Source organism: Phalacrocorax aristotelis, chromosome 4 (genome assembly GCF_949628215.1).
Source record: "Phalacrocorax aristotelis chromosome 4, bGulAri2.1, whole genome shotgun sequence".
Taxonomy (NCBI): Eukaryota; Metazoa; Chordata; class Aves; order Suliformes; family Phalacrocoracidae; genus Phalacrocorax; species Phalacrocorax aristotelis.
The window spans coordinates 70443880-70469666 of NC_134279.1; the positions used below are offsets into that span (position 1 = coordinate 70443880).

At 40.9% G+C, this 25787-nt stretch overlaps 1 protein-coding gene across 3 annotated transcripts in view; it reads left to right on the plus strand.

Moving 5' to 3' along the window:
• Nucleotides 1-21179, plus strand: part of EVC (EvC ciliary complex subunit 1) — a 56351-nt gene extending 35172 nt beyond the window's left edge. The window contains exons 13-21 of one of the 3 annotated variants that reach the window (XM_075091888.1): nucleotides 6259-6368; nucleotides 7092-7302; nucleotides 10012-10218; nucleotides 11020-11164; nucleotides 15646-15748; nucleotides 17671-17797; nucleotides 18064-18157; nucleotides 19357-19468; nucleotides 20473-21179. In XM_075091888.1, the coding sequence (XP_074947989.1) occupies nucleotides 6259-6368; nucleotides 7092-7302; nucleotides 10012-10218; nucleotides 11020-11164; nucleotides 15646-15748; nucleotides 17671-17797; nucleotides 18064-18157; nucleotides 19357-19468; nucleotides 20473-20554 (1191 nt within the window). In that variant the 3' untranslated portion in view covers nucleotides 20555-21179. Of the gene's footprint in view, nucleotides 1-6258; nucleotides 6369-7091; nucleotides 7303-10011; nucleotides 10219-11019; nucleotides 11165-15642; nucleotides 15749-17670; nucleotides 17798-18063; nucleotides 18158-19356; nucleotides 19469-20472 lie in introns of all 3 variants that reach the window. The other 2 variants (XM_075091889.1, XM_075091887.1) reach the window with 2 other exon arrangements.
• Nucleotides 21180-25787: the final 4608 nt, after the last annotated feature.

Below are 25787 nucleotides of genomic sequence, written 5' to 3' on the forward strand. Positions count from 1 at the left end.
GCACATAAATATTTTCTGGCATCTTTGGCATCAACTCTTGAGCATCTACAGAAACAGTTCAAAAATCTTCATCTGGTCTGTTTGAAGAGGGTACGTATGAATACAGTTTACAGGAAAGGAGGTCTTACAATGATAAATATTTCTTAATCATTTTTATGTATTATTACTATAATAATTGGAAACGTATGACACACTTCATATAAAACTTATTCTTTACTCTGAGAAGGTGAAGAAACATACATCCAGCTTTCCTGCTCTCTTTGTGCCCAGCATAGGGGGCATTGACACCAGAAGCAAAAAGCACCAACAGTAATGCAGAGGCAGATATCTTCAGCATTAGGCTGAAACTCAAATATAGCTTCAATTTATTCATGCAATGTCATGTCTCTGTTAACACTGCTTTGAAGACTAACACAGCTTAGTCAAAGAAGGACCTTCTGTATACAGTGGCGTGCTCCTTCCCAAATGTCAAGTGTGTGCTGCAACATACACAGTAATTGGAGCTTGTTAAAAAAAATGTTGGCAGAGTTCTTTAACACTGGCAAAATCATACTTTTCCCTGGCCTCATTCTCCAAAGTGCCTGGACAGTCCAGTACATGGTTGATAAGGTACTGACTGGGTCCCTGATTATTAGACTGCTATAAGGTGTTTAACTTTTCCACCCACTCATATGGAGGGTTCTTCCATAAAACCCTGTGATTCAGGAAACTGGGCTTCCTGCTAAATCTGGTAGAGTGGTTTGCTAACCAGTGGTTTTAGAACACCCTAGGGAATACAAAAGTAAAATTAACCCTTGGAAATTCTTAGCTATTTCCTCTTTTTCTTCTCTATTTTCCTTAATCTGGAGTTACAAAACATGCACCTCCCTGATCATTTTACATTTATTTTATTGTAACTCATCTGTTCTCTCAACTATTTTGAAATACAATTCTGCTTGTCTCTTCTGTTTCTGTGTCACAGGGATATCTAGCAAGCTAAACTAAAATACACTCGGGACTAACCACTGATGCCAATGAGTCTGCTCCCGTGCTTTAAGTTAAGGGCAGGCATTTGTGTTTTCTAGGACTGCTGGCTGGCATTTAGTGTTTGAATTTGGCATGCCTATACCTTCAGTGATGATTGAAACAATGTGTGACCTTACCTTTTTTTGTTTTACCCCTTTTTATCAAGGATTAGATTCAATATGTGACCTGGCAAGCTTAAACTTCTAGGCCACTGTTCATTCTCACATTCACCGAGGGTTCACAAATTGCCTGTCCGTGTATGTGAATAACCTGAGCATCCTGGACTAGTAGGTGCACTACAAGCATGTCTCATAGTGCATGAAGACCAAAGCACCATGGTGGTATCCGCTGTCATTAAAAACCACAGTCAGAGAAGGAGGAGGTTCTGGTGCAACTTGTGATTAGTCTCAGAAGTCAGAGTGCCTGTTAGGGCACCTCTGCTCTGGTCCTTCTACTGTCCCATTGAACCTCAGCCGTTGTTCAGGGGCAGAGAGGATGTTGTTCAAGGGCTATGGGACTTTCTACAGAGCGGCAGATCTCAAGTCTAAAGCTTTGTTCAGAATATGCTGTTTATGCATTCCTCTGTTACTATCATTGGGCACAGTAATGAGTGGAGAAACCACACCCTGGGATTTTTTCTCAGTGATTAAAAGGATTAGTTCACCTCCAGAACCCAGTTGCTGGATAATAGCTCTTTGGGCAGCACTGTATGATGGATTCATTGTATATGAATTCAGATATTCCAGTCATGCCCAAGCATAGGTTATTTAAACTAGAAAGTTGACTTTCTATCACTTTCAGTGTATAGTAGCATTCCTAATACAAAGCAGATGGCTTCCTAGGTGAAGAAAAAAAAGAATCAAGGGTTTGCTTACATCATTAACAGTAATTTCTGAGCTACAGAGGAATTGATTTGGCAATGACAGAGCTCCCCCATTGGTCTCTGGGTCACCAGCACTGCAGCTGGGCCTTATTCAATATAAAAATTTCCAAAGCAGCAGACACAGAGTCCTAAGGACGAGTGATTCTGTGGGATAAATTCCTAGAAGAGACAAGCGTTTCTCCTAGTGGGAAAATGTGTGATTCCTTAAGGCAATGTTCTTTGCAGGAGCTTAAGTAGCTTTTTTAACTTAATGCGTGTGGCTTTTTGGAAGTGGTTTGAACTAAGCTGGAAAAAAAGTGTACTGTATCTCCAAAGAGAGCATGCAGGGAGATAGCTATTCCACAAAGCTAGGCTGGCAGATTTTCCTGTATAAACAACTATGAAAAACATCACACAACTCATTATATTATGTTCAAATGCATTTCCTGGCCCTTTCCCAGTATAAATGCAGCAGCACGCACATTTAAGCAATAAGCTGACACATGAGTCCGACATAAAGCGGCAATTGGTTTCCACCTTAAGAAAAGAAGAGATCAGACACTTGTGACAGATGACCGTGTCATTTAGGAGATCCCATAGGTGTTACAGTGCTGAATATGACAGAAGATCCATAAATCAACATTCATATTGACAGGCCTTTTAATTTATCAGGCATTTTCCAGCAGAAGATACGTCTTTCATTTGCCTCTTGATAAACATACTATACTAAGAGTTACACAGTCACCTGCTTTACGGACTTGGGAAGTTGAACACTGGAAGGGTTTTCACCAGAGTATTTATGTGTGCTTTTCAAGGTGGCTCAAAAAAAACATTTTTCTCATTCTCATTTACTTGAACTGCTTTTTTTTTTAGATTATCTTTCGTAGCATTGAAACATATCTGGAATATGATGTCCTTTGGGAGAACAGAATCTCTTTTACAATTGAAAAGAAAAAATAAGTTTCATATTTAACTTTTGCCTTCTACATGCTTGAGGATGTGAGTGAGGCAAATGAGAATAAATGATTAATGAAAATAAATTTTGAGCACTTTCCCACATAGCCCTTACCTCATGATTTCTGTAGATGAGCTGTCCTGCCTGGGCAGTGGTTACAGGGAGCAGACTGCTGCACCAGGCTGAGGTACTTGCTTGGCATTCAGCGTGTATCACACCCCATCTACAGGCTGCTAGGGAGAAACTGCTTTCCTTCGATTTCCTGAGAATCTGTGCTAAAAATGTCAAACTCAGAGCTGCAGAGAACAGAGTGAGCTTACTTGGGTCTAATTTGCTGTTGTATCTGAGGTCTAAATCAAAATATTTTATGGGTTTCATTACCTACCAAAGACATGTTCCTCACCTTTATTGCCAGACAATAATACCTAACATTAGCAGTGCTCCAGAAGGTCTTGTAATGAACTTGTTGCCAGGAAGCAAAACACGAAGAAGCTTACATACAAAAAACAGGGTGAGGAGATTTCTGTCCATTCCCACATTGTTGCTTGACACCCAGAAAGCTGAACCAGCGTCTGCTTACCAGTTTTGACATGGTGTGCATTTTATTGCTTTCTCTTAATTTTATACACATTTTTTCATAATGATTGGAATGACTTCTTTTCAAGAAGCCAGGCATTCCTCGGAGCTTTATTCCCCCATTTGTCATGCTTTTGTCACTGGTTTTACTGGTTAAATGAAGGAATTGGGGAGCCTGAGCTCTGTTCCGGCCACTGAGTCTGTGCAGCAGTGGCATTTCCTCCACTCCATACTGACCTGTCTCTGAGCAAAATAAGGCCATTCTGAAGAACAGGAGAGCTTGGAGAAGCTACTGGAGATTTGGCCCAGTGTTGGAAGGTGCAGCACAAAGCCTGACCTTTCCACCTGGCTTGATGAAATAGTTGTCTCTGTTTTCAGCAATATGCCAGCAGCCTCAAATCAAGATTCCCAGAGGATCTTTGCTGTTGCATTTGTGCCTGCATGTGTGAGCTATTCTAGTGTTGTGGAGGGGGAAAATACCCAGCCCTTCCAGCCAATCCCAGTGCGCTGTTGAAGTGTTCCTTCCAACAAAACATACAATATTCTGTTATTCCCCGCTGATACTTCCCTTCTTGATCATCTTCTTAGTAACCTTTTTGAGACAAAACACTGGTTTAGTATTTGGTCCAAATCTCCATCTTCTTTATTTATCATGCCATCTTAAATGAGTAGTAATCCCCCTCCTTTCTTCTTTGTTCTCTTACTACTTATATGGCTGATGTACTCCTACTGTTCAGTTTAACAGTTGTGTGCAAGGGTATTTTCTGCTGTATTCTCAGCTTTCCACTGGTCTCAGTGGTGAAGGGACCTTTTATAAATTTTGCATGCAGCTTACATTAAATGCAGTTGCAATGGAAAAGGTAACACATTCTTCTCCTTTAAAAGAAAGTCTTGTGTTCACCACTGCAGAAGTAGGCTATTTCTTCATAAACAGAAGTAACAAACAACTACAGTCCATGTCATTGTTATCATTCCAAGTGCTTTTTTGGATAGGATATACTGATAGCAGCAGAGCTGTTAAGTTTTAGTTTCTTGGCTGCAATATTAGATCACTTATCATTCCAGCTGTAATTCAGAAAACATCTCCTGTCATCTGTATCTTGGTGATCTACATCAGATTTAATCCACAAGCTGTTTGAGAGTAAGTGTGCAGACAGGCCCTTCAAGAGCAACTTCTCAGTGAATAACCAGGTCTTCAAAAATGATGGGAAGCCACATCTGAGTGACATCCAGTCTCTCACTGAAAATGAAAATACTTCTAGAAAGTAAAAGGTCTTCTTCAGCCCTTCTTTTAACTGCTGATAGAGACATTAAAACACAAAATGTGATGGATCTACTAGGCATATGCAGCGAGGTGTGAAACACTAGGAAGCCATATCACCAGAGCTGCTCAAGGGAAGTACTGATACAGTTATTACTTGGAGCAAGTATTTGCCATCTGTCATGATGATACCTGGAGACCTGATAGACCTTAATTTGACACCTGCAGCATGCAATCAGAGAAGGCACTGTGCTCAGCTGTGCTCTGTGATTTTAAGAATTGCCTAGACACGTTGGTATATTTCGTGGCTCCTTGGTGCCGTGCAGACTTTCAGGCTGTGCTTCTCATGTTCAGCTGAACTCTTTCCATCTGTCACCTGTTGCTGACTGCCTGCCCATCCTCCCCAGGCATCCTGCTCAGGAGTATGTGGTTTGGTAAGGTTTTCTTCATGGAGAGGGATCAGTTATATGTGTTGCTGTATATACTACAGAGAAGCTGCTATCCAGGGAAGAAATACATTTTTATTTTAAAGCCAAACATGATGTGGTTTCTGACGTTCTCCCCTTCCCAGGGGAATTCATTCTGTGCTCACAGATAAAGCCTCTCTCCTGCATACATTGCTGCTTCCCAGGGAAAAGACTATCACATACAGTAGCAAGGCCCAGTACCACTCTTAGTTCCCAACAATTGTGCAATTACTCATCTAATTCTTTGCTAGACATATTGATCTAGTGAAACCTCTCTGTCTGCAATAATAGAAAACTTAGTCCCTCATATTCTGAGTGAGGCTAGAACATGAAGCGAAGCTCTCAAGAGAGCCTGAGTGTTACATTTCTTTTAGGGTCCTGCATACGTCTGCAGGCAACCTGAATTTATCCAGCTGCCAGTATAGCCTAAAATATACTCTTCATCTCACAATAATAGAGTTTGGGCCTTACAATCATTTAATCTTATGGCTTACTGTTCATTAAATTCTGGCAGTATGCTAAACAAAATCTTAAGTCCATATCTCTACCAGTTTACGGTCTAGTGGTAAATCCATCAAAACATTTAAAGATTAAATTCTTTGATCTAAATATCACCCTGAAGAAGCTGTAAACTTGCAGTCCATAAACCTAATCACACAATCTCCGTTTCTATTAGCACTGTGTACTATATACAAAAATGTGATAGAAGGTGATATCTTTATTTTGTTTAGTGAAAATAAAAACTACATTCTCTACTAGTGAAAAAACCCAAACAAAAAGCCCACTGCAACCTGCTGATAAGAGTCAATGCAATATTTTGTGCCATATTGTTTGGTTTTTTCGTGTTTCTCCGTTGCTGAAACCGGTAAATCTGTAGGAGGCACAGCTCACGGGTTATCCAAAACAGTGCAAAGCCTCTCTTTCTTTTCAATGAGCTTTGTTTAAGACTTTGATCATTGAGAAAAAAATATTCCTAAGTAGAATAATTTTAATTCAGCAGTTTGTTTCTTGAAAGAGGGGGATGATTGTTTTTAGCAAAATAACATCAAATAAACCTGTTTCGTAATGTACTGACTAGAATGACTGAAATGTTACTTATCTTACCATTGTAATTTTTTTCCCCTGCTTTTAGCTGTGGATAAAGGAATATGCTCTGTCTGCTGTGATGCAAAAGCACCTGTCTGAGAAACAAGAGAAGATAATTCAAGGTGTCATAAGCAGACTAGGATGCCTCAGTGATGAGTAAGTTTGTTTTTATCAGTAAGCAGTGGGGTAAAAACTGTACTGCTGCATGCACAGATAAACACTTGTGTATGTTACATTGTGGAAAGCAATGTTGAGGGACTATGAACATCTTCAGACAGAGAGGCAGGTACTCTAATTTTTTGTCTGAGTGTGGTGCCTTACACGTACACACAAGTTAGATACAGGCACAAACAATGTCATCCCAAATGTACACACAGATTTCACTCACCTGGTCCAGAATCAACTTCAAAATTTGCCGTCCTCTTTAAAATTCACTACAATCTCGCTTCAGCCGTGTCTGCCCTGCCAGCTAACACTAGCCTCTTCAATGTCTCTTCAGAGTGTGCCTCCTTATCAGTCCAAGGTACGCTCTCCTGAATTTTCTTGAAATAACTTTCCTGTAGTTCTGATTACATTCTCTGTTAATCTTATTTCAAGTCTCCTATTAAAAAAACATTTATTATGTAATTATAGATTATTATTTATCTCTTTTCTTCCCATTTTTATTTTAATTTAACTTCAGTGTGACAGAACTAGAAGCCTATCACAGTAACTCCTATTCTTCACACCTGAGCAGCTCTCCAAGGCATGCTTCATATGAGAAGACATTACACAGAGTGAATACTAACTCTTGTCATCTTTGAGCAATGACTGCTGAACACAGGTGTGCCTAATCAGCAAGCAGCTCAGCTGACTGATTTTTAATGCTCCTTTTTACAGGTCTGTTAACTATATATTGCAAAAACATCGTCTTCTGCTGTGTTCGGTACTCACAAGGTTAACCCTCCGAAGAGTTGGAATGGCAGCCCTGGCTTGCATGAGAATGTCCAGAAAGAAGAGCTTGCTTCAGGAGCTGAGAGAGCAACATACCCTGCAGAAGGGATCCTCCCCCTGCCAAGATGAGGACCAGTGGCAGTTACAAAAGGCAGTGGTAGGTACAGTGTCCAGGTGGCTTTTCTCCAGAGTCTATATGCTATGATGTCTGTCAGTAGAAGTAGCTGTAGAAGGTCTCAAAAAAACAAAAATGTTCAAGTTCCAAATAGAAAGGAAAATATTCTCCGTCAAAAATGCACCCACTGCTGGCGTAGGAGGTCCTTGAGTGTGCCTGTTTTGGTTTGGGCAGAGGTTTAAAATTCTCTAATACTTTATCTACTGGCTAGCTATCTGTGATCTGTGTTATCACAGTAAGCTTATTTAGCTATTTATTTTATTTAAAAATACTAATGCCAACACGTATGAAGGACTTGTACACAAGTTACTGCTTCAGGCTAAGATAAACTCCTATTAATTCTGCTAGGGATCATAATATGCACTTGAAAAGTTCATACCTGAGCATCAGAAGAAATTCTTCCCTCTACCAGACCTAGCAAGTTCTTCTATACTGTCATAATTTTTCATTCTTTTTTCTTTCTCCTCTGTCCATGAGAAGCTCAGAATCCATTCCCCTGACATCTCCAAATAATCTGGCTCCTGTAGGTCAAGGAGGTGGGAGAAAGTTTAAGGGATTTTTAGACTTGATATTCCCACAGGTTGCTTTCAAATCTGTCTGTGACTGTTTTTTAGGGTTACTCCACTTAGTTTTGTTGGTTATTTACTTCTATGCATTAGATACTTACCTAAAACAACACTGAATTTCAGATTTCAACCTTAGAGGACCCTCCTAGCAGATGTCAGCGACAGCACCTGCCCAGTCCACTGCTACTACACATATGGGTTGAACCCATCCAGCACTTTTCAGCTCTGTGCTCCATGCTGTTGCTGTGTAATTAGCTGAGAGATAATATTTTGCATCCCTCTAATTCTGATTTGCATAATACAAACCCTAATTTTCCACTTGAAGAGGAATAAGGAAATTCTGTCTTCTGCCATTTTCATATTTGATACTTCTATTGAAGTAGTTCCTGTTAAGTGTGAAAATCTCAAAATCTCATTAACCTTCAGAAGAGATAAAATACAAAATAATAAAATATAAATGCATATGACTGCATTCCTCCTGTTATATGCTTTCCACCACTCCCTCTCACTTAGCTCCCACAGGGATGTTAATTGATGCAATTACTGTGTTCCCTAACAAAATTGAAATGTCCCCAGGTATTACTGTTCCTTTGGCCTCTCTCCATTACAGCCTCTTTCCAAGACCAGCTAAAACCTGTCTCACAAGGAAGTGCCTAAAAATACACGTGTAAGATCCTTGCTGCCAAAAAAGTAGGGCCTAGGTGTGGAATTGTGAAAAGTCAGAGGGAAAAAAAATGTTACGAACAACCTCCAAAACTAGAATGAATATATAAGGAGTGAAGGAAAAGGCTAATTTACAGCCACTCAAGCAGAGTTTTAGACATACTGTGCTGTTTGAACTAAACTTAAATTGAGCTTGTGCCAATTTTAGACTGATAGACAGTGTCTTGTCTACCTTTTGATTTCATATAAAATGTAAAACAGCACTAAAGAATCCTAGATTGGACATGATAACATGACACTGAGTCTCTTAAAAAAAAAAGAGGAACAGCTTAATGGCATTCCAGCTGTCAAAAAAAACCCATCAAAAATAAATGTCTATAAATAAAGACATGTCAGAATAACCCAGCGTTAATAGGGACATCATTCTTTTCTGCAGATGAATGTAGGCAGAGAAGGTTCTTTTCCTACTTGCATTTCGTGTTTCCAAGAGGGAATCAAAAAGGAACTGTTGAATCCCCCAGAATAATTCAATGTTATTTAGCTTTAAATGAGAATATAAATATAAAAGGGACATCAGCAGCTCAACAGAAGGCAATCTATGGAAGACTTATGCACGTAAGGAAGACAGAACAGGTTGTGCTGGTGAGTGTACACCATTGTGTGCTAAAGATTGTTTAGAGGGAAAGTGGATTACAAAGAAATGTAGAAAATAATGGCAACGATGGTCCAAAGACCTCAAGAGACTAGAACTCTTCAGCCTAAAAAAGAGGTGTCTTCTGGAATATCATAGGTTTTAAAACTGGCATAAAAGATGTGAATAGGGGCAATTTTTCACTTGTTTCTAATAAAAGAAGAAGAGAGCACTAAGCGAAGCTATTAGATGGCAGGATCAGTATTAAGAAATGTATGGATAAGCTGTAGAACTCACCACCGCAGGATGCTGTAGGTGTCAAGAGTGCAGATGGTTTCCAAGGGCTATTAAACACGTTCACGATCTCTCCCAAGGGCTGTAAGTACCAATATACCAATTTTTTCTCAGGTAGACCCCACAAAATGTATGAGTACTCCAGGTGCATAACTGTATACTTGCCTTGTTCCTGTGCACTTCATCAAGGCACCCGCAATTATCCCTTCTGGAGTCAGGATATTTGACCTAGATTGTTCATATTTTTTATGAAATAAGACCAAATTCAACAGTACAGGATACGAAGATGGGAATACATCGCCTGGAAATGACTAATTGGACAGGATGCAGCTGTTGTACCTATCACAGCAGAGGCAATAGTTTTGTGGCAGACAGATGTGTTAAATAACTGTTCATAAACTTCCGCTGGAAATTAGATTATTCTAAGTATTTTAAAAGTGTCATTCTGAATGGGTGTAGGACTTACTTTTAAAGTGGAGCTGACTAAGTTTGCCAATGTATTTAAATGGCAGTGCTATTTTTTTGTCTGATTACCAGGAGTCCCACATTCTGGAAGAGGAGGAAAAGCTTGAGGAAGAAATGCAGCAAACCCATTTAGAATTTCACCGGCAGCTAGTCACAGAAATTCAAGAAGCAATTCAGTTTCTTCAGCAGCACATGGAGCAGGTGATTGGGCGGACGCTGCTGCAGCATGCCCGACAGGAAGCTGGAAAAAAGAGTTCAGATGATGGTCAGGACTTCAAGGTATAGAAACATTCAATAGCAGTTTTCCAAACAAAATGAGTGCTACTTTGCTAAAAGGGAAGGCAATTTTATTTATGCATTACCCTATGTCTAGAAGTAACAGCAAGAGACCATTACAAACTGTGTCAAAACTGAAGATACCTTGCAAAGTATTTACAGACTAACACTTTTGTAGACATACAGTATTTTCTAGTGATTTGCTATAGCAGCCAAAACAGGATTCATTAAGTCAAACACTAGAACATAAAAAAAAATTGAGAGTTTCTGATGACAGAGAATAACAGAAATGAGGAAGAAATGGAGATGGTTATCTATCGATGAAAGTTTTATGGTGAATTAATGGCATTTGTATATTAACAGCTTAATATTAATTCATAGATAAATAATTAAATAAAAATAATACTTGCTTCATGGGTTAATAAAGTTGTTCCAAAGTAAATACTTTATTTGCTATATAATGGAAAGTTGTAGTAGAGCTACACATATATTGATTTATTTTTCTGGCAGTCAGGTTGACAGGTAAAATGGGCTATAGAGATTGAACACATAGGGGAATGGTCCCTTCCCAGATGGAGGTGAGGCACAATAGAAAGATTTTACTGTGATTTTTCATTTGACATGTTCCATGGATGAAGAGAAATACCTGTTTTCCCAGGTCTCAGTCTGCCACATTTTTAAAGCACAAAATACAAAATTTTGTGTGCATATACAAAGTTAGATTGGGTCTTCAGTTTTAGACAGATCAAAACGCTTCAGTTTTTGACTTAGAAAATCGGTTGTGACTTGCACTGTGTAATACAGGAGAGACTGGTGGAAGCTGCTGTGGAAAGTGTGTATGGGACCAGCAATAATATCAACAGACTGGTGCAAAACTATTATCAGCAATTGGGAAAAATCACAGAAGGCTATGAAGGGAAAAAGCTTCAACAACTGAAATCCTTACAAGGTACGTATGATATTGACAAATATAAAATAATTCTTGGTGTTTAAGAGAAATTAATTTTCTTATTACTGTCAAGATTGCTTTCAAAGATAACAGCAATATGTTATTTAAAGTAAGCAACAAAGCAAAATGAATGTGTAGGTTCATTTCCATCTTTGAAGAAGTGGGAGAACTGTTATTATTAATAATTATTTGAATTACAGTCATAGATGCTGGACCCTGTTACTCCAAGTTTCGTACAGACATACACAGAATGATGACCCAGTGTTGGAGATTATAGTTTAACCACAAACTCTGGTTTACCAAGCTAAGATCAGAGATACCACCATAGTCACAAGCACCAGCAGTTGATTTTGTGGTGCTCTAACACCAGGCAGAAGAATTTAGAAAGCAGAGAGTTGTACAAGTATTATGTTGTACAGCCAACATCTACCATAAACACTGTTCAACTTTGCATATTAGTATATGCAAATAAAACAAAGCAATTAGTCAAATATTCATGGGTGAGAGAGAGGGTATATGACAGGCACCTACAAGCTGAATCTTTTCCCTAGGAGGGAGGAGATCTGGGTTTGCAATCTCTGCTCCCATGTTAGAAAACATAAAGGACATTGGCAGATAGTCTGCTTCCTCTGCAGTGACTGCCCTCAGCTTTGGGAAGTAGATTCTTGTGTTCATTCCTCTTTTGGCTCAGTGAAATCTTGTTGTCTCTGAAGTTGAGGAAATGCATTAGAGGAGACACCAGAAGGCCAAGCATTGCCATTTTGGAACACTCTGTGAGCTACTGCATTGTTTCTTAGCTGTCAACCATGACCCTCTCACAGGTTGTGAAACTGCTGAAGAGGTTTATGAACTGCTGGATCTCACATAAATACAGACAGTTTCTGCTGGAATTATTTTTAATTGCTTAGTTCCTTCAGGACAGGAAAACAAAAGCAAGCTGTGATTATTGTTCTCTTTTGTAAACACTCTCCCCTCCCCGGATAAAAGCTGTTGGCATTAAATGAAGTTAGCAAGTTAGCAAAATGGCAATAGCATCAGAGGCTAAGTATTTGAGACACATGGGATGGATTTTTTTTCTAAAAATAAGAGTTAGGAATTTTAAATAGAAAAGGCTCTTTCACCCCAGAAGAGAGTTTTTGAAGAGCAACAGGCATATCCACTCAAGGCTGAGATCCAGAGATGAGTTGGTAGGAAGGATTTGTGAGCCCCAGTAGTAGCTAGATATGCTCACTAGTTATAAGACAGAACCAATCTGTTCTGTACTGCCCTGTTGTGAACCTTGAAGACTTTAATATTGGAAGCTGAAGTGCTAGGGTTTGGCAAAATCTGTGTAGGGATTTTTGACAGTCTGTATTTTAGAGACTGGCAGCTAGCAAGGCAGTCAGTTACTTAAGTTCTCACAAAGTCCCTCCAAGGACCTCTTTGGCCCTGATTCAGCCAACTACAGAGTCTAAAATCCCTTTGAACTGAGTTCCTTTAAGCAGGAATTAAAACTGAAGCCTGTTCCAGAATGCTCCTCTGATCTGAGCTGAGGTGGATGTCATTAGAATCATAGAATCATAGAATAATTTAGGTTGGAAAAGACCTTTACGATCACTGAGTCCAACTGTTAACCTAGCACTGCCAAGTCCACCACTAAACCCTGTCCCTAAGTGCCGTGTATACGCATCTTTTAAATACCTCCAGGGATGGTGACTTAATCACTTCCCTGGTCAGCCTGTTCCAATGCTTGACAGCCCTTTCGGTGAAGAAATTTTTCCTAATATCTAACTAAACCTCCCGTGGCACAGCTTGAGGCCATTTCCTCTCATCCTATCACTTGTTACCTGGGAGAGAAGACTGACATCCACTTCACTACAACCTGCTTTCAGGCAGTTGTAGAGAGCAATAAAGTCTCCCCTCAGCCTCCTCTTCTCCAGGCTAAACAACCCCTCAGCCACTCCTCATCAGACCTGCTCTCCAGACCCTTCACCATCTTCGTTGTCCTTCTCTGGACACGCTCCAGCACCTCAATGTCTGTCTTGTACTGAGGGGCCCAAAACTGAACACAATATTCAAGGTGTGATCTCACCAGGCCAGAGTATGGGGCAGGATCACTGCCCTACTCCTGCTGGCTACACTATTCCTGATACAAGCCCGGATGCTGTTGGCCTTCTTGGCCACCTGAGCACACTGCTGGCTCATGTTCAGGCGGCTGCCAACCAACACCCCCAGGTCCTTCTCCTCTGGGCAGCTCTCCAGCCACTCCTCCCCAAGCCTGTAGCGTTGCGTGGGGTTGTTGTGACCAAAGTGCAGGACCCGGCACTTGGCCTTGTTAAACCTCATGCAATTGGCCTCGGCCCACTGATGCAGCCTGTCCAGGTCCCTGTGCAGAGCCTTCCTACCCTCAAGCAGATCAACACTCCCACCCAACTTGGTGTCATCTGCAAACTTACTGAGGGCACGCTAGATCCCCTCATCCAGGTTGTTGATAAAGATATTAAACAGAACTGGCTCCAACACTGAGCCCTGGGGAACAGCACTTGTGGCCAGCCTCCAGCTTCGTTCACCAGAACTCTTTGGGCCCAGCCATCCAGCCCATCATTACACGCTTGAATGTTCTGCTTCATCAGTGTTTTGATATTGCTCTCAACTGGTCTCCCAATTAGGTTGTGAGCCCTAGAATACCAGTCCTAGAACCATAGTCAGCCTTCTGGTAATTGCTCATTTAGATTATTTCTCCTCCTAGAATTTGTGTGGTTATTTTATTGTTTCAGTGTATTGGTGTTCCATGCACTGCAAGGAAGAAAATTACATGTGTAAGCGGAGAACATTTTCTTTTCAACTGAAGAAAAAGAAAATCCTTCTGCTGCAATGTAAGGCTACAGGGATGAGAGAGGATGAGAGTATTTATGTTGGTAATAAAAGGAGGAGTGTTTTAGATTTTGGTGAGAGAGAACCCAGCAGAAATTCACGGATCAGATGAACTGCTGCAGTGAAAAAATATTGCAAGCCTACATGTGCATGCTGCAGCCTGGCTGAGATTTTTCAGGATCAACAGATAATTACTTCATCTTTGTTGGTGCTTTTTACATTAGGTGTGAGCACTACCACCTAATACAGGACTTTGATGCTTTAGTACACCCAAGTCCTTCTTTAAACTAAGTCCAAATTTGTGATGCAGAACCCCACTCCTTTCTCATTTCAACTGCTGTATTGGCCACAGAAGCACTTCAGTTTCTCTCTGTGATTCTTAACAGCCTGAAGCTCTGCTCCGGGTCACAGCCAGGACACCCTAAGCCCTGCCAACCAGCCAACTATTTTCCATCCAAGCTCAGCAAGGAGGCAGAACAACCATGTTTCTTCCTTTTCAGAAGGGGCTGATCTGTTACATGATCTCCAGGCATGATCATACTGAGAGTATGATCCTTCTCACCAAATACTCTCATAATTTCTCTCCCTAAGACACAAGATGGAAAAAACAGTGTTGGCGATAGAGCCACCTACTATATGATAGCCCTGGGGTTGAATGGCCACATAGGAAATGCCATATGTACTTCATTCAGTGATAGCTAAATGGGAGTGAGGACCATAATGCTAGGCTTCTCTCTTGCAGTGACTCTGCTTCGTGTCAGGCTAGAGGATTTTGCTTCTTTGGGCATCCCTTGGCCTAATAAATCTGAATTTACAGTCTGTCTGGCACAGCCACAGGAAAAATGGTGGAGAGTACCTCCCCTCGCCCAGCCAGCCCAGCTCAGCCTAGAGTACAGCCAGTAACTGCTCCCTGGTGGTGCCATTGGTATGAGAGGTGCCTGTCAGCCTCTCCAAGCATTTGGAAAAGGTTGAATGCTCCCCAAATGAATGTTACACACCCTAATCTGTTACATACCTATCCATCTCCCTCCTTCTGTGTTTTATTTAAAAGCAGTGGTGCAAGGAAACGGGTCCTGTCTGTCAGTCACGCACCAAGCCTTTCTGCTGGGCAGGACTTCAGGGTCAGGAGGCTGGTCAGCAGATAAACACCAAGTTACTTGCAGAGTGTGAGCATAGGCAAAAGTACCTGGAATAATTCTCTGTCAAATGAGGAGACATCTAGTGAAGCTCAGCGCTCACAGGACTAAGTGGCCCCTGGCAGAAGTTCTCTTTATATTACATTTTTTGTTTACATGTTACAGTTCTTGCTTAAGACTTCAAGGTCTTTTCATAAAATTTCTGCTTCGAAATCCATGTTAGCCTAGTGGGAAAAGTAAATAAGAATAGGAATTCCGTGACATTACCATCTCAGCTAAATGATGCACAAGCTGTTGTCTGTGCAACAGATCACAGTGGCAGAGCAAGAATGTGTAAGAAGTACTTGATATCCCTAAGGAGCAGTAACTTTGGAAAGACTACCTAGAAGAGAGGTTAATTTGTGCTGATGCAAAACATAAATTGTAAGGTTGCCACAACTCAGAGTTTGTCATTTTGAACAGAAGATTTTACAAAAAACATTATTTCAGCAGAAAGAAGTGAAAGGAACAGTCTTAGGAAGAAACAAGAGAATGAACTGGCATTGAAAGAACAGACCAAAGGCCTCCTGAACGTAACATCCACAGTCCATCAAAGGTAAATGCAGGCAGCAGCACTGCTGACTATTTAAATGTTGTGTTTGCAGAACTACATAAATGTCTAGCTCAATAAATGTCTTGGGTTTGCATTTTATATTTGTGTTTGATGGAAAATAAATATTTGTTGCCAAATTACATCTTGCCTTTGATCTCAGAGAATTACTTTCTTATTAAATAAACTTTTTAATGCTCATTAATTACAGACTGAAGAACTATACATAGACAGTTTGAAAAGAGAGAATGAAAACCAATGCCAAAACATATGCCAAATTTTAAAATAAATTTAACATAAATGTAGGATGGGAACCAATACTGTCCAATTCATTACATTCCATCTTGTCTGCTTTGAACATCAAAAGTGTTTGGTAGTTTGCCTTGAGTATATGTATACCATAATGAAGAGAAACTGTTTGAAATGTAAATAATACTCAAAACGGCAAGAAGATTTCATTGAATGCCTTGGACAATCAAGATTACTTGCACTGTATTTAGAGTGGAATCCCTCAAATGTTAATGAAATAAAAATCATATTTAATTCCTTACTGGTTTTATGAAACTTAGAGTCCAGACAAAAAGCACTGCAATTCCAAAGGAATAAGCTGTCATGAAAGCTGTATGACTTGGCATGCACATGATAGGCTTTTGTAATCATTTTACTTCTTTACTCTTGGTTTATTAGCCAGAACAACACAGCATCTGCAATTTTGACATTGGAAAGAGGTTAATTCTTTTTTTAGACATTCTGTTACTTCTAAATTGAAAGAAATCATTGCCCACTTTCTGTTTTTCATCCTTGTTTGAATTACTATAGAAATAGTTTCAGGTAATAATGGGCTTCATAAAAGATGTGTTAGTTATTCATTATCAAGTTTATAATTTATTCTGACATATAAATACACTTCTAGTTGTTATTTTTTTCTCCCATAATCTATTAGAGTGTCTTATAACAATATACAATCAAATTGGCCTTCAGGCAAGCAGAAATATGGTATTGAAGAATGTAACTATTTAGTATCTAAGATGGTCTCATAACCATTAGTGATCAAACCCATTTTCCTGTTGTCATTATGATTTCCTAGTCCCGTGTAATCCTAGTCCAGTGTAAATTAATGACAAAGTTTCCATTAATTTGTCTAACTCCTATTAAACTCAACACAGATTGTTTTATCTCCTTTTGCTCTTGGTGCAAGGTTATGAGTGTGAGTTCGAAAAGCAAATTTTGAAAGCTAACCTTCTGTAAGTGTTTACCATTACAATAGCAACCTCATTATGTGCAGATGTCAGAAACAATTTATGTTATCTCCTTCCCTGAGGAATGTGATGGGTGATCGACAGCATTGGTTCAAGGTAGATCAGGCAAGAGAACAGAAGAAATACAGATTCAGCAAAGTTGCAGTCATTCAGGTTCTACTGTATTAATATTAATCTTTAACCAGCAAAATAAAACAAGCAAAGAATATGCTCCCAATTGCCCCATTTTGAATTACCATGTCTCTGGCTCAGTCTCAACCTAGTACTGAAGAGCACTGAATGAAATGCCTAATTCTTAATCCCTTCACACCTGATCTTCTAACAGCTTGTCTCTTTGGCAAGCAGACAGTAAAGCTGACTTTAGAAACATACAGTGGTTTTGAAAGCAGACTTCAACATTAGAGCTCAACTCCAGCTCCTGAAGTCCAGGCATGGACAAGCCAAATTCCTGCTGCAATTCCTACTTCTGAGAGGAGCCTGTATCCCATGGAGAGCCAAGGCAGGTTATTAAAATAAGTAAATCAATCTAAAAATCTACTGCAGAAGCTAGATGGGCTGATACTGTTAATGAGCCATTCTCACTAGAAAATCTTCTACATACACCTTGCCAGGATTGTATTTCTTCCTTGAACAGAACAACATCAGTACTTATACATTTCTCTTGACCAGGATGGTGCTGCAGCAAAAGAAGGTTTTGTCTCAGTTTGAACTGCAGCAGCAAACGCGTCTGGAGTCTCTGAAACAGAAGCTGCTGGGGTTGCATCACCTAGAAACTGAGTTGGAGACTCAGCTGAAGGTAAATCAGGGTAAAATGACTCATGGATCTGAAGCAGCCCATGGCAAAGCATCGGACAGGCTGAAAGGGTTTCTTCACTGTCCTAGTTGAAATCAGTTCTATGATTCATCGCTGTCTTGTAGGGAATGCTTCCCTCATGCTAGCCATTTTGTTTCCTGTGTTTCTGCAATGACATACACCTTTTTTGCCATGCCACGTGTGGAATAACATAACTCAGAATCAAGCTGTGTTGTGTTAACTGGCTTCTGGTATATCATTGTGTGCAGGAAGCAGAGCAGGACTTTGTGAGCGAGTTGGCTGCACTGGCCCGAGTTCCAGTGGCTGTGAAGAAGAAGCCTTCCAAAAGGAGCAAGCCAGCAGGTTGGTACAATCCTGAATTTTTGGAAAAAAACCCACATCACTCCACACATCAGTGTGTATTTTGCAGTATAACACGTTGGAGTTTCAGGAGCGATTTTTCATCCATGCCATTTCCCTAACTGGGATGTAGAAAAGTAAGGCAACCTTCCAAAGTCACCCAGCTCGCCAGTAGCACAGCCACAAATCAGTGTCATCATTCCTCACTCCAGAGCAGTCGTTGAACCAATAGATCACAATGCGTCCACTGACGTAAGGCTTTGCCTTGCTCAAACCAGAATTATTTTTCATGTCTTTACCATGTTCTTTAGAAATGACTCTGTTCACCTCAAAGACTAAGTCTCTGGGAGGACAGCACAGGTGTATCACCCAGCTTTCGTTCTCCTGGTAGAATGGAAGAATCGCCTTCACCCACAAATGCTGAAAAGTAAAATCTTACTGAGTCAGGAAACTTGAAATATTTATATGAACTTACTGCAGTTGTAACAACATAGACTAATATATTATTCAGGAGATACTTAGGGACAAATTGTCAGAATAGCAGTTGTGTTTCCTGATCCACATTTGGGGTGGAGCGTGCAAATTCTCATCCTTTGAGCCGTGCAATCCTTCTGTCAGTATCAGAATGAAACACTTGGCATTACATTTGAAAGATGCTGAAAGGAGAGATGGGTGCCAAAAGGGAAAAGCAGCTCACTCACCTGGACAACTTTGAAGTCTCTCTCCCCAGTCAGTTGTTTCTCAAGCATGCAGAGCTGTTTGCCCTGGTAGACACCATGATCCCAGGGACACATGTGGAAGCTTAGTGCAGGGCCCTAAAACCAGTGACTTTCTAACATCATATTGTTCTGATTCAAATCACATAAAATTATTAATCAGCTTTTCTTCTGTTTTCTGGTAGTAAAAAGCTATTTTGAATTATTTGCAAAGAAAATATATGATAGGGCTTTCAACTGTTGCATCTCGTGGAAACTTACTTCAGCATTCAGCAATTATGAAAGTTCAACAACTGCTCTGTGAGAACTAACCAATAGTAAAAAACCCAGTTCTCTAGACTAACGTAAAGTGGAATGATTTCCTTGGAATAATAACGTATATGAATGAAGCATCGGAATGTATTTTTTTGCTTTAGGTTAATCAAAACTGAACAAGCTGTACTATCCGTTATTTTTTTTTAAATCCACATGCATTTGACAACTCAGGGAGAAAAACAAACTCAAAAAGAAAGACCTTTCAGCCACCAGAATCAGAAGACAAAGATAATTCTCATGAAAATATTCAAGAGCCCTCTGGACTGACTTCTGGCTTATGCAGGTACAGTAGAGGCTAAAAAGAATGAGCATGTGAAAAACTATTTATAAAAAGCAGTACAAAATCTACGTCACAAGCAGGTATGTCAACCCTTCGCAAAATATAACACCTACACTAGCTGAGCTTCTTCCTTAATACTTCTCACATGTATTTGACTTTTTTTCCCCCATATTCTTTTTTAGATTTGGGAAAATCATCTGAGTTTGCTTGTCTGTGCTGTTACATATTTTATAACTTTGATTTTAGGTAGAGAAAGGAGAAATACTGTTTCCAAATTTCCTTTAATGAGGTTTTCTAAAACCTGAGTCACGGACAGCATAAATCAGCAGAGGCAAGTGAATCCAGTGGAACTAGGCTGACAAGTAGCAACCAAAATATGGTCTGTGGTATTTAGGCTTTCAACTTCCACCTTTATTTCAGGAACAAAAGGAAACGCCAGGCTTTGGCTGATGAGGGTAGCAGCTCTAACAATTATTTTCTTGATAGATGTTTCAGTTGGCTTATGCTGGGCTGCTAACTACAGGAGAAGAAATGGCTACAAACCTGAAAGATGCCAGCTGATTACTACGGGCAGATCAAACCAGCCAGCTGGTCACTGGGGCTTGATATATTGAGCAGAGAAAATCCTGTTGACAGGCAAAGCAAACAGTTAGTTCTCAGGAGCCACAGGCCTTTGGGGAAAAGTATTTATCCCCTGAGTGACCTCAGCCTGGGACTGACTTCAGGAGATGGCTCCTTTCCCTGATGGCATCAACCCCTTTCACACACTCCTTTCCCACAGCCAAAAAGGGATACATGCGCAGGGAACAGGGACCCAACAAAGGAACGTTTATCTTTATGCAACTTTGTTTTGGCAGCCTCCACAGGGCAGCTGAAGCCAGGGAGTGCAGAAGTTATATTATATAGCAAGTGCCTTTCTTCTCTTACCAAAATTAATTTAGTTTAAGAGAGAACTGTACTGTTTGAAAAACTGTCTACAATTTTGTTTTATTGTTTATTTCTTTCAGAGAGAGGTTACAGAGTCCACATGAAGGGGAGACTGAACCAAGGAAAAACTCAAAGGTGCTAAAAAAAAGAGGCAACAGGTAGTAAAAGCATTTATATGAGCTGTCTGAGCAGAGTGCCAAACCATTCCTCTGGGGGATCTCAGCAACTATACTTACTGAGCCACTTTACCAAGGAACAACAAACAACATCGATAATAACCAAGAAGTCTTCTTTAGCTGCAAGACCAAGAATCAATCCCATGTTCCTTTAGCTGTTAATAAAACATACCCACTTGGATTTGGTAAAGGGGAACAAGGAATTCCTTGGTATAAGTCATTCCAGATCTCTTGGGAAATGTGGAGGGGAGATAGTTTTAGATTAGGCATATCCCTGAGGAGAGTGCACTGGTAGCAGAACAGACCCACGCTAGGCTGGTTGCCCAGATCGGAGCATCTCAGTAAGGTTTCATTGTAATAGTGATGTGCTGTTTGCTTTTGAGCCCTAAATGTGCTAGATTGGGTCTTAATATTTTGTGATTAATGCTTTGAACTAGCGAAATCAGATAGAAATATAAAAAATATGTAAACAGGCTTCAGATGGTACTGGTACATCAAAAGATTAAACTTGGTCTCTCTTTTGTTATATTTTATTGTTTCCAAAGCTCTGTATGCTTTTTTAAATTTCTACAAAGATTTTTATAAATATATTTCTCTGCATTTGTCTCAGATTTCAGATTATTATTTTAGGAAGAGGGAGACAAAACCGATTTAATGCTTCATTTTTTAATACTTTCTAGTCTTCTTCCTTAAGTACGTTCTTTTGTTTCCGACATACTTTGTTATGCTCATTATGTTTCCTGTGGGAATTCTTGTTATGCAAAGCAGCTGCTTCTTACTGGCTGTGCAGAGCACCTGTATTGTGTCATAAATTGTCCCACTTAAGCAATCTTACAGCTTTCATTAAATGAAAATTTTCTGCCTTTTTAAAGTGAATGTACATTCTGCTAACGAAAAGGCTGTCCTTTGGCACAGGATGGAAAATACTGCATCAGTTATGCAGCTTACCTCGGACAAAAGTGCCGCCACACAAATGACTTTACCAGAAGTGCTACACACAATTGTTAAATGGTTAATTTTCACCTCAATTGTTGTAAACTTTTTTTTTTTGCCTAAATTGTACCATTTCAAGCGTTTGATTCTGGTATTTCAGTGCTTGGGCTCTATGGTCTCTCTGCCTTCCCGATATGGACATTTTAGTTGCTGCTTGTGCTTTTTTTAAAACGGACGCAGCATATTTACCTCTGTTTGAATAGCTTAATTCTGCAGTGCACTCTACATAGATAGCAAGAAGGAAGCTTTTACTATTAGAGTTGATGGTGTTTTAAACAATGCAGCGCAGCGGCAGCTCCCATCACAGTTAGGATCCAGTAATCACCCGAGCGGCGTCTCCACGGGTGCACTGCGACTCCTCTGGCTAAGCAGGGCTCAAATGACTTTTCCTGTGCCTTAGAAAACGTGGAAAGGTTCCGATTATTCCAAAAGCAGGGCAGCAGTGCCCTCTCCCGGGCAGCTGGTGGGTTTTCTCCCCCTTGCCGGCAGAGGTGATGGGGAGGGAGCCGAGGAGCGGACCCCCCAGAGTCCCCACTGCCCCAGCTGCCACCTGCCCAGCCTCCTGCACTGGGCTTCCTACAAACAGGCGTTTCTTCTCTTTTCCCACCGCGTTGCCTTAGCTTGCTGGCAGAAGCATCCACTACTTTTGCCCATTACTAATTTCTCAGTCTCCTTGATTTACTCCATGGATTCACTGTCCTATTTAAAGTCACCTGCAGATTTCGTGCATAGCGTGGCACTTGCCATCACTCCCTGTCAGTGACACAGCTATTGAACAAGAAAGAGTGTAATTAGACCAAGAAACAAGTGTAGTAAATGCCAGGCTAAGCTCACAACAGTCGCTCTTCAGTTAAGCACTGGTCAACTAATGATATGCTTTATGTTATGGTACGTTAGGTTAGGTTACGTTATTCAACTTTAACCATAGTAATAGTCAGTATCTGTATCCTGATGCTGAAGATCTCCCTCTCATCTCCTGACAATTGTTACAGAGTGGGGTTTTTTTTTTAACCTCTGCCCCAGCGAGTTCAGTTTAAATCCATGTGAGTGATAATTTCTGAGCCAACAGAGAACAGTACGGAGACTGATTTTTTTTTTCTTGATGCTCTGAAATACTTTATCACCAGCCAAATGGGCACAGGTTATTGGACTAGTCACAAATTTCAGCACAGACATTCCAGTTACTCATCAGGAAGAAAAAAGATCTTTGCCATGAAATGGGTGAGTTGCTGGAACAGGTTATTCAGAGAGAGCATCCATCCTTGGAGACCTTGAGCTCTCAACCAGACGACATCCCAATCAACCTAACTTTGAAGTTAGCCCTACTTGGAGTAGGAGGCTAGACTCCAGATGGTACCTCTTCCAGCCTAAAGCTTTCCATCATTCCAATATTCCTTCCTACGGATGTGTTACTGAAATATTTGGTGCATCCTTCCCACCCCTACTTTGTATCCTCCCTGTGTTTTAAAGCATGGTAGAAATTACTTGCAAGCCAGGGATTGTGCCTATAGAGTCCCTGGGAGATAAACTGCTAAGCAGTTTTGCCAGCTGAGAGCAGTCTCCAGCCTAGTGGATGTCAGATGGGGGGAAATGGGATGCTTAGGCACCACTGACAGCTCAGAACACTCACTTTGTGGTGTAAATCTATAAAGCACTCTCTTTAGTTTATTTCAGAGAGGCTCACAAGGAGCTTTGATCATGCTTTGCAGGCACATATCAAAAACACTTGCTGCAGAAATTTAGGGAAAAAATGTCATGCCTTTTTTCTCTTTTTTTTAACATGAAGGGTAACAATTATTACAATAGTTTATGACTGTGCTCAGTCTCATTCACAGCTCTGTGACAATGGTGTATCTCAGACAAATTCTAGGCATGGTGTTAGTGGTGTTCATTTCACTGTGTATCATGCAAGATTCAAAATAGCCTGCAATGGTTCCTCTGGTGTAGAAAAATGTGGGAAGCCTCGTCATGCAGAAGTCCTGCTGAAAGGCATCCTGAACCACACTGAAGCAGCATGCAACTTGAAAGACTTGTACTTGGGACATTCAAGCTGGTGGCAGCTCCTCTGCAATATGGACAGATTCATTCCTGACGTAAACAAGCGCTCCTGAGTCACACATAAAAGACCTTTCATCCAGCCTGTGCACACGGTAACCCAATGCCAGGTAGCAAGCACCAGGTAACACCTTCATTCTCTCCATCATGGTATCTACAACAGTCTTGGGAGCCATTCTAACATCCAGAGATCATTATGTACAACAGCTTTTTTGATCGTGTTTCTTCCACCCAAAGAAAGGCTTCTTCGTATGTTCAGCAGAGACAATGAAGGGCTTGGTGCGCAGCCACCCAGCATGCCCCGTGGTGTCTGGGAGCTGCCTCTGCGCTGGGAGGGCTCCCGGTCTCGGCACCCTTGCAGCTGTGGCCACTGCTGCACTGCAGAGTATCAGGGGGGCAAGGGCCTGGACCCTGCCAGCTGAAGACTTCCAGAAACAGCATTGATGTAGTCACAGGTTGGCTTACTTGCAGTTGTGAGGAAGAAGCTGCTAAGCTTAAAGCTTTTAAAAGTGGTATATATGACTGTATATTTAAAGGTAGCCATGCATGTACTGCTCACTGTGCTAGAAAATTACAGAATATGCAGTCAGGGAGCAGGGGCTGAGACCTAACTACTTTATCCATATCACTGCAGATACTTCATGAGTTACATGATACTCAAATAACAGTATCCCAAAGTCTGCATTTTACTACATTGTCAGACATTATTCCATCTCCCATATACAATTTATTTTTAATTGAATAGCCCTCACTGTCATCTCTGAAATATAGCTGGAAAGCTTGTGCAAAGTTCACCACAATCATGATGAAAAACTAGGCTACAATCAGTTTAGATCACTGAGATTTAATACTGGCAAGAATTAGCTGGTGCCAAGTAGACTAACTTGACACTTTGTAATCATGCATTAAGCTGTTCAACTCCTTGCCCTAGAAAGCCATAAATGCCAAGATTTTACCTGGGTGTGGTGGGCTGACCCTGGCTGGATGCCAGGTGCCCAGCAAATCCACTCCATCACTCCTCTCCCCAAATGGACAGGGGAGAGAAAATATAACAAAAAACTCATGGGTCGAGATAAGGCCAGGGAAAGACCATTCACCAATTACTGTCCCAGGCAAAACAGACTCAACTTGGGGAAATCAGCTTAATTTATTACCAATCAAATGAGATTAAGGTAATAAGAAAATGAAAACTAAATCTTAAAATGCCTTTCCCCCATCCCTCCCTGCTTCCCAGGCTCAACTTCATTCCCAAATTCTTTACCTCCTCCTCTCCAGCAGCACAGGGGAACAGGGAATGGGGGTTGTGGTCAGTTCATCCTACTTTGTCTCTGCTGCTCCTTCCTCCTCATGGGGAGGAGTCCTGTAAGGGAATGAAAGAGTTAATATCTCAAACGTTGTTGTAAAGTGGGATGTAGTGAACTGCAGGCAGGAAATTGATGGACGCAGGGTGGGGCGGGGGGGCACACGGGAGGATGCGCAGTCCCAGGTTCTGCTGGGCCTCACACAGCAACTTGTCGAAGTTATACAAAGTTTAGTTGAGGAAGGGGCTTGTGACTGCCTGAAAGACCCCTCGCGACCACCCCTTACACTGGTGCCTGCGCAGAAGGCTATAAAACTTCTGGAACAAGAACCATATAGACTCACAGGAGGCGTACCTGAAGGTGAGGCTTACACTATAAAGGACACTACAACAAAGAGGCTGGCGCGCACCCACCACCAGAGGATCATCACGTCTGTTGTCATCGGCGCTGGATCCAAGGGTAGTGATATCTCCCTATCTTTCCCTATCTGTCTGTTTTTCCCTCTCTCTATCTCTCTCCAAACACCCCACTCTACTTTATTTTCCTCTTCTTTACAAATATTCTTAATAAGAACCCTCACCATCAACTTTTTTCCATGTTTTCAAGTTCAAGTTGCCTTTTCAAGTTCAAGTTACTTCTGCATTGAAATAAAATGTTTAATTGATCATTGGGACTAAACTAAGGTGAAATAACGCCAAGGGGATCATTAGAACCTTGGTCACTCTCCCTTCTCCTCTCAGGTTGGGACATGACAGCTCACACTCTTCCCCTGCTCCAGCGTGGGGTCCCTCCCATGGGAGACAGTCATCCATGAACTGCTCCAATGAGAGTTTGTCCTACGGGCTACAATTCTTCACAAACTGCTCCAGG